At 60.9% G+C, this 8,279-nt stretch overlaps 1 protein-coding gene across 1 annotated transcript in view; it reads left to right on the top strand.

Moving 5' to 3' along the window:
- DDX41 (DEAD-box helicase 41) overlaps nucleotides 1-4,919 on the top strand; it is a 5,649-nt gene extending 730 nt beyond the window's left edge. Inside the window, exons 3-17 of the mRNA XM_008050171.2 lie at nucleotides 1-103; nucleotides 194-268; nucleotides 394-454; nucleotides 553-689; nucleotides 1,129-1,201; nucleotides 1,318-1,471; nucleotides 1,547-1,683; nucleotides 2,722-2,884; nucleotides 3,055-3,186; nucleotides 3,458-3,529; nucleotides 3,641-3,737; nucleotides 3,855-4,004; nucleotides 4,099-4,170; nucleotides 4,281-4,391; nucleotides 4,566-4,919. The exon at nucleotides 1-103 is cut by the window's left edge and continues 19 nt beyond it. Of these exons, the coding sequence (XP_008048362.1) occupies nucleotides 1-103; nucleotides 194-268; nucleotides 394-454; nucleotides 553-689; nucleotides 1,129-1,201; nucleotides 1,318-1,471; nucleotides 1,547-1,683; nucleotides 2,722-2,884; nucleotides 3,055-3,186; nucleotides 3,458-3,529; nucleotides 3,641-3,737; nucleotides 3,855-4,004; nucleotides 4,099-4,170; nucleotides 4,281-4,391; nucleotides 4,566-4,702 (1,674 nt within the window). The 3' untranslated portion in view covers nucleotides 4,703-4,919. The remainder of the gene's footprint in view (nucleotides 104-193; nucleotides 269-393; nucleotides 455-552; nucleotides 690-1,128; nucleotides 1,202-1,317; nucleotides 1,472-1,546; nucleotides 1,684-2,721; nucleotides 2,885-3,054; nucleotides 3,187-3,457; nucleotides 3,530-3,640; nucleotides 3,738-3,854; nucleotides 4,005-4,098; nucleotides 4,171-4,280; nucleotides 4,392-4,565) is intronic.
- Nucleotides 4,920-8,279: the final 3,360 nt, after the last annotated feature.

Genomic DNA, 8,279 nt, shown 5'->3' with positions numbered 1-8,279 from the left:
AGCGGCAGCGAGACCCGGGGAGATGAGGACGACATCCCGCTGGGCCCTCAGTCCAACGTCAGCCTCCTGGACCAGCATCAGCACCTCAAAGAGAAGGCGGAAGGTGGGCTGCGCGCCACTGCCCGGGCGGGAGGGAGGAGCTGAGCCCGGTGCACCCGCTGGTGTCTCTGACCTCGTAGGCTACCTTTGTCAGCCCGCAAGGAGTCCGCCAAGGAGAAGCAGCTGAAGGAAGAAGAGAAGATCTTGGAGAGTGTGGCTGAGGGCCGAGGTATGCTTGCAGCCAGGGTAGTGAGGAGGTGGGCTGAGCCTCCTTCCCCCAGCCCCAGGCATCATATCTCTAGGGTCCCTCTCCTCGGAGCAGGAGCCAGCCCTGAGCCGTGTCTTTCTCCTCAGCCTTGATGTCAGTGAAGGAGATGGCTAAAGGCATCACGTATGACGACCCGATCAAAACAAGGTGCGTCTTTCCAATCTGCGTTTGCTTTTCCTTGGGATGGCATGGGACTGACGCTGCTGTACCTAGGGTCTCTCTCAATCCCTGCCACCTCCCCGCAGTTGGACCCCGCCTCGTTATGTCCTGAGCATGTCTGAAGAGCGGCATGAGCGTGTGCGGAGGAAGTACCACATCCTGGTGGAGGGAGATGGAATCCCCCCACCCATCAAGAGCTTCAAGGAAATGAAGTTTCCTGCCGGTACTGGGGAATGGGGAGAGACGCCACACTTTTAGAGTCAAGCACCTGTGGGCTTGTGTCCCAGCCACCACTGAGCTCTGCCGCGTCAGCACTGGGGGCAGCCACTGGGGATGGAGGGATTTGAGTAGGGGTTTCCTTGGGCTCCTTATTGCCTCAGCTGTGCACGTTCACTTTTCTCTGCTCTCACACAGTTTCAGTGGGAAAGCGATGTTGGACTTAGACAGACCTGGGTGTGAATCCTGACTGCACCTAGCTCACGGGTCTTAGACAAGTCTCTCTTCTTTTTTCATTTTCTCTCTCTCTTTCTCTCTCTCTTTCTCTCTCGGAGCCTTGGTTTCATCGTTTGCAACTTGTAGGGATGGTGCCAGTTCTGCAGGGTTTGGGGTTCTCACAAAGTATGGATAAGCCTCACGGGTGGTGCCTGGGTTGTCTCCCGTAGCCATCTTGAGAGGCTTAAAGAAGAAGGGCATCCACCACCCGACGCCCATTCAGGTCCAGGGCATCCCTACCATGTGAGTGTGGGCTGTGGGCCCAGGGTCTCCGAGGAGGGCGTGGCAGGGAGGAATGGTGGCTGGATGTTCCTGTGTCTTCGGCCGAGCCTGAACCTCAGGCCCTCCCCTTCTGACAGTCTGTCCGGCCGCGACATGATAGGCATCGCCTTCACGGGCTCAGGCAAGACGCTAGTGTTCACACTGCCTGTCATCATGTTCTGCCTGGAACAAGAGAAGAGGCTGCCTTTCTCCAAGCGTGAGGGGCCTTATGGCCTCATCATCTGCCCCTCAGTAAGACAGGCCACCCGGGGCGGCAGGGGAGACAGGCTGGCGTCCGGTGCCAGCCTCTGTCTTCTGTGCCTGCAGCGGGAGCTGGCCCGGCAGACTCATGGCATCCTGGAGTACTACTGCCGTCTTCTGCAAGAAGACAGCTCACCGCTGCTGCGCTGTGCTCTCTGCATTGGGGGCATGTCCGTCAAAGAGCAGATGGAGACCATTCGACAGTGAGTGCGGCACCCCCGTTCCCCGGGCCATCTAGAGTCCCTGGAGAAGCTAGAGGACCCCTGCTTTAGCCACTCCCTACGCCTTTGCAGAGGTCTGCTGTGGGCCCAGACCTCGAGAAGCTGCCCGTGTACTGGGAGGCCACTAGGGCTGTGGCAGAGGGAAGCAGCCAGGTGCTATGGGGGCTGTCCACAAGTACCCGCTACTCAAAGGGGTCAAGGCTGTAGCCATCCACAGGCAAGGGTCAGGGTGGCACACACATTGACAGGGACCCTGGCCAGAGCAGCTTCTCATCTGACCCCTCCCCCTGCCTGGCTGGCCTGCTGTGGCTCTGACAGCTCCTCCCTGACCCTCCCCAGACCAGGAGGAGCAGACCAAAGCCGAGGTGTTTCAAGAGTTGCCCCCAGGGGGTGTCTGGGAGGCAGGAACTCAAAGGAGACTTTGCAGGGAGGGTTAAGATCAAATTTCAAAGAGGAACAGGCAGAAAGCACAGAAGTGGAGGGTCCAGAAGGTCAGGGTCATCCAGTGGTCAGTCAAGGAGGCTGAGGTGCTGGGGCAGGACTGGATCCCAGTAGCACAGTATCCTTCCCGTACGGTGTAGTCCCCTGCAGACACGACCAGAGTCCTGTGCCAGGCTCTGGGCTTGCAGACAGACAGTGCCCGCCGTTTCCAAGGCATCCCCCGGCTCAGGGAGGATGTCGGCACCGAGGGACTAGGGTCAGGGCACCAGGAAAGAGCCCACTGAGGCCCACGGGGGTCGCGGGAGCATGCAGGGAAACTCCTCTGAGACGCAGACTCTTCTGGGTGAGGAGAGTGACCTAGGAGGAGCGGGAAGGGTGTGCTGGGCTGAGCAGTGGCCATGGAGGCCTTCCAGGGCAAAGATGTGTGCTGTGCATGGGGCAGGTGGGAGGCATGGTGAGGAGGGACAGGCGAGGAAGCAGGAAGGACATCAGAGGGCAGACTGGAAGCAAGGTGCCCGCTGGCCTGGAAGGGGTGATAAGCAGGTCACCCCAACCTCAGGATCTCTCCTTGGTCTCCAGCGGCGTGCATATGATGGTGGCCACTCCTGGGCGTCTCATGGATCTGTTGCAGAAGAAGATGGTCAGCTTGGACATCTGCCGATACCTGGCCCTGGATGAGGCTGACCGCATGATTGACATGGGCTTCGAGGGCGACATCCGTACCATCTTCTCCTACTTCAAGGTGCCCGCCCCACCCGGCCAGGACAGCCTGCACCACCCTTCCCGCGTGCCACATTCAGCCCCGAGCGCTTGTGCTCCTGACCCACTCTCCACTCCTCCGGAGGGCTGCACCCCGGCTGCGCAGCCTCCCTAGCACTCCCGTGCCTTCAGCCCCACCCCTTCCTCCCCCAGGGCCAGCGGCAGACCCTGCTCTTCAGTGCCACCATGCCGAAGAAGATCCAGAACTTTGCCAAGAGCGCCCTTGTGAAGCCTGTCACCATCAACGTGGGGCGTGCGGGGGCTGCCAGCCTGGATGTCATCCAGGTGGGTGGGCGCTCCCAGCGGGTGGGCTCTCACCAATGTGGCCAGATGTGGCAAGCTCCCTGGAAGCTGGCTGGAGTAGGGTCCACCTCGGGGGCACCAGGGTTTTCTTCAGAGCCCTGGCCCTTAGCCGGGGCCACTCTGGGTCACTCAGCCTTTGAGGGCAAGTGGCTTCTAGTCACTTTCCCACCCAGATTAGGGTCTTGGCCCCTGTGGCAGGCCTTGGCTGCTGAGCCCAGCCTCAGATCACCTGACCTGACCCCTGTGGTGGCAGGAAGTGGAATATGTGAAGGAGGAGGCCAAGATGGTATACCTGCTTGAGTGCCTGCAGAAGACACCCCCGCCTGTGAGTGCTGGGGCCCCCATACACGGAGAGGGCAGAGGGGTGGCCTGCTGGGTGCGGGCGGGGTGGAGGGGCAAGCAGGGTCCTCATGATGGGAGCCGGCCTTCCTGGCAGGTGCTCATCTTCGCAGAGAAGAAGGCAGATGTGGACGCCATCCACGAGTACCTGCTGCTCAAGGGGGTCGAGGCTGTGGCCATCCACGGGGGCAAAGGTGAGGGTGGCGCACGCGCTAGCAGGGACCCTGGCCGGAGCGGCCCATCATGTGTCCCCTCCCCACCTGGCTGGCCTGCTGTGGCTCTGACAGCAGCTCTTCTCTGGCCCTCCCCAGACCAGGAGGAGCGGACCAAGGCCATCGAGGCGTTCCGAGAGGGCAAGAAGGATGTCCTCGTGGCCACAGATGTGGCCTCCAAGGGCCTGGACTTCCCTGCTATCCAGCACGTCATCAACTACGACATGCCTGAGGAGATTGAGAACTACGGTATTAGCCGGGAGCATGGTATGGGCTGGGCAGGGGAAGGGCAGGCCAGGCCCCGCCCCTGGGCCGTGGCCACAGGCTTTGTCCCCCTCTGCAGTGCACCGCATCGGCCGTACAGGGCGCTCAGGAAACACGGGCATCGCCACCACCTTCATCAACAAGGCCTGTGGTGAGTATCGGTAGAGCCACCTCAGCTGTCTCCTGGGTTGCCTGCCTGTGGCCACTGAGGTCCCAGCTGCAGGGCCCAGCTGGGGCCTAACTGTTCCCCGTTACCCCCAGACGAGTCAGTGCTGATGGATCTCAAAGCTCTGCTGCTGGAAGCCAAGCAGAAGGTGCCGCCCGTGCTACAGGTGCTGCACTGCGGGGATGAGTCCATGCTGGACATTGGAGGTGACGCAGAGTGGGCAGCACAGTGCGGTGGGGGCGGGGGTGGGCAGGAAGGTGGTGATGGCACCGGCAGGCCCAAGCCCTGCACCCGTGGGCTGGGGCATTCAGTGGGGGTGTGAGGTCCAGGGCATGGGTCCCAGCCCTGTGACCTTGTGACCTCTGTCCCCATTCCCCCAGGAGAGCGAGGCTGTGCCTTCTGTGGAGGCCTGGGCCATCGGATCACCGACTGCCCCAAACTCGAGGCCATGCAGACCAAGCAGGTCAGCAACATTGGCCGCAAGGACTACCTGGCCCACAGCTCCATGGACTTCTGAGCCAACCGCCTTCCCTCCTCTCCAAGAGGCCCCGGTTCCCAGGACTCTAGCTGCCCACACGCACCAGCCCCCTGGACACCAAGCCAGCATCCTCCGCCCGGCTGGCCTGGGCTGGGCCAGGCTGGGCCTGGCTGCCTGCTCCTTGTGTCCCCCAGAATCACTATTTTTGTGTCCTTCACCCCGACTGCCATTAAAGCACAGGCTTCTCCCATCCCCAGCCCTGCCTCAGTGTCTCACCTCGTCGACCCCTGGCTCATGAGCAGACCTCACCCTCTTCCTCCTGAACCCCTTTGAGGCAAGGCATTGCTTTTCCCACCACCACTGCCAACACTCAGCCTTCTGGGACTTGGCTGTGGAAGGAGCCATCTAGCTGGCGGCTCACCTGGGGACTCAGCATCTCCGCTGGGCTGCCTGGCTTTATGACTCAGGAAGGACCACATTGGTGGGCCGAGGAGAAATGAGAAATGGCTGGGTGTCCTGGTCTCCCTGGCTGACTGTCAGCACCCAGCCTTGCTCTTCCTGCTGACTGTACAGCACTCTGGGGGCTTTTCCTGGGGCCCCTCGGGAGGCTGCCTCCTGCCTCAAGACCCCCGCCCGCTGCCTGGCCACACAGGCTTCCAGTCGGAAACCCTCAGCTCCGTCGACAGAGGAGGCAGCGCCCTGGCCCTGCTCTGTGCCCAGCTCTCTGCTGGGCTGCCAGCACCCCAACGGGCCAGGGGACGCTGCCTGGGACGCTCACAGGTGAGTAGAAGAGACTCACGTGCAAATAAGCACAGACAGCTGTCATGAGACATGGGCAGCACCCAATTTCAGCATCTGGTGGGAGGTGGGCAGTGGAGCAGTACAGGCGGGCCGTGTGCCACGTGGCTCCCCCGTGCCAGGTACGCCAAGTGTGAGGCTCCTTGCCTCTGCCAATGGCACAGCAGTTGCTCAAGTCATGTTTGTCACTTGGTGTGTGACCTTGGGCAAGTTTCTTAACGTTTCTGGGCTCTGATTTCCTCATCACTGAAATGTCATGAGGACGTAGAGGATATGGTCACAGTGGGCACAAAGCCAGGTGCTAGGGGACCTCAGAAAGCGTTTCCCAGCCAAAGTCATGACCCCTGAACGGCCTTCCTCAGCCTGGTGAGACGTTCTTTTCCAAAGCTGGTGTTGAGTGAGTGACACAAGGTTGCTCCTAGAATCAGCCCCACACAGAGCCTGAACCTGGCTTCCTGCAAGGTGAGGCAGGAAAGTCAGCTCATGGCAGGAAGGGAAGCTTTGTTTTTTTATTTTTATTTATTTATTTTTCTTTTTTTTGAGTCAGAGTCTCACTGTGTCACCCAGGCTGGAGTGCAGTGGCATGCTGCTCATGGCCACCACAACCTCGACCTGTTGGGCTCAGGCAATCATTCCACCTCAGCCTTACAAGTACCTAGAATCAACAGGCATAAGCCACCATGCCTAGCTAATTTTTTTAATTTATTGTAGAGACCAGGTCTTGCCATGTTGCTCAGGCTGGTCTTGAACCCCTGAGCACAGGCAGTCCTCTCGTCTCCACCTCCCAAAGTGCTGGGATTACAGGCGTGAGCCACCACACCCAGTCTGTTTTTTGCTTTTATTTTTATTTTTGAGTTGGAGTCCTCCTGTCTCCCAGGCTGGAATGCAGTGGCATGCTCACAGCCACCACAGCCATGACCTGCTGGGCTCAGGTGATCCTTCAACCTCAGCCTTCCAAGTAGCTGGAACCACAGGTGCATGCGACCATGCCCAGCTGATTTTTTGTATTTATTGTAGAGGCCAAGTCTCACCAAGTTGCCCAGGCTGGTCTTGAATCCCTTGACTCAGGCGGTCCTCTCACCTCTGCCTCCCAAAGTGCTGGGATTACAGATGTGAACCACCACACCTGGCCAGGAGGTGAAGTTTTAAAAGAGCATGTGGCCAGGTGCAGTGGCCCATGCCTAGATGCCCAGCATTTTGGGAGACCGAGGCAGGAAGACTGCTTGAGCCCAGGAGTTCGAGACCAGCCTGCGCAACGTAGTGAGGCCTCATGTCTACAAAAAGTAAAACAACTAACGGGGTATGGTGGCACACACCCGTAGCCTCAGCTACTTGGGACCTGAGCCCAGAAGGCTGAGGCTAGGCGAGCTGTGATCAGGCCACTGCACTCTAGCCTAGGCGACAGAGTGGGGCTCTGACTCAAAAAAAAGCCCCTGGCCTCTCTGGGGCCGTGGCCCTGCCACCCACACTCTTGTGGTCAGGCTTGTTCAGGGGTACAGATCCCATGTGGCCTGGGCCCCTGTGTGGTATGTACTTTGAGGGTCTCTGTGCTCTCAGACAGTGTGAAGCGGTCTGGGAAGGCCTCCAGGAGGAAGAGGCGGCCCAGGGCCCAAGTGGCACCAAGGTGGGGGCCACCCTGGAGGTGCCGAACCTGGCAGGGGCAGTGGCTGTGAGAATGCAGATGGGAAAGTGACTGTGAGACATACTACAGACAGGGACAGGGGACTTTCCCAAGCTGGAACTCTATGGGGGAGCTGGGAGTGTGCTGCCAGGCCCCTGGGTCCTGGCAGGGGCAAGACTGCCTTGTGAACTGGGGTGCGCAGCTGCCCAGGTCTGGGTGGGGGAGGGGCCAGAGCACATGACTTGCAGGCCAGCTTGTGGTTGGCCAGCCTGTGGTTAGATGCTCACACCCAGCTGGCCCGGGCGCAGTTCCATGGGCCCTCCAGTGGCCTGAGGCTCGGTGTGGGCTCCGTGGTCCGCTGGACCGAAGGAAGAACTGTGTGCTGCCCCACGCCTGTCACCCAGGGCCAGGCTCCCCTCCCCCACCCCGCCCTGGACAGAGGGTGGGGAAGTGGCCAGAAGGGGAAGTGTGAGGAGTTCCCGTCCAGCCCGTCGCCAGCCTCCTTGGGTCCTTGAGTGCAGCCCTGCGGCCCGGCCCAGGCCATGGAGCCTCCGGAGACCCCCGTCAAGGATGGCATCCTCTACCAGCAACACGTCAAGTTTGGCAAGGTGGGGACCCCGGCTGCCGGGTGGCTGCCAGGGCTGAGGGCGGGCAGAGAATGCAGTCCCTGCCCCCAGGCTAGCCCAGCCTGACCTGGAGCCTCGGAAGGGAGTCAGAGTGGGGCTCCAGCTCAGGTGTGGGGGTGGGGCAGAGCCCAGCCTTGTGGGGAGGGGCCCAGAGCAGGGGAGGGCTTGGGGGCTGGAACCAAGGCCTCTCACAGGACACCGAGGCTCTAGAGGGCCAGGGCTGAGCTGGAGGAGCCCCCAGAGCCGGACCCCCCTGCCCCCATGGCAGGGGCTTGGCCTGGGGCTGTCCAGGGAGGCGGAGAGGTCGCCCCTCAGGGCAGCAGCCCCCACACCCCGTGCTCAGCTGCAGTTGCTGCCTGGGCAGATAAACGGTCGGTTTCCTCTGCTGGAAGCTATTTGCATGTTTCCTTCCTTGCCAGTGTGGGGCCGAGGCCTCTCACCCCCGTCCTTGGCCTGTGGCCCAAGTGTCCCGTTTTGGGGGGTAAGGGGAACCAACGTAATGGCAGTGTCAGGCAGACTGCCCGGCCACTCAGATGCTCTGAGGCATGGTCCAGCGGCAGCCCCGGCGGGC

Source organism: Carlito syrichta, unplaced genomic scaffold (genome assembly GCF_000164805.1).
Source record: "Carlito syrichta isolate Samal-C Ts95f unplaced genomic scaffold, Tarsius_syrichta-2.0.1 Scaffold143125, whole genome shotgun sequence".
NCBI classification, from domain to species: Eukaryota; Metazoa; Chordata; class Mammalia; order Primates; family Tarsiidae; genus Carlito; species Carlito syrichta.
The sequence above is the reverse complement of the archived record's forward strand: the minus strand, read 5'-3'. Positions and strand labels throughout refer to the sequence as shown.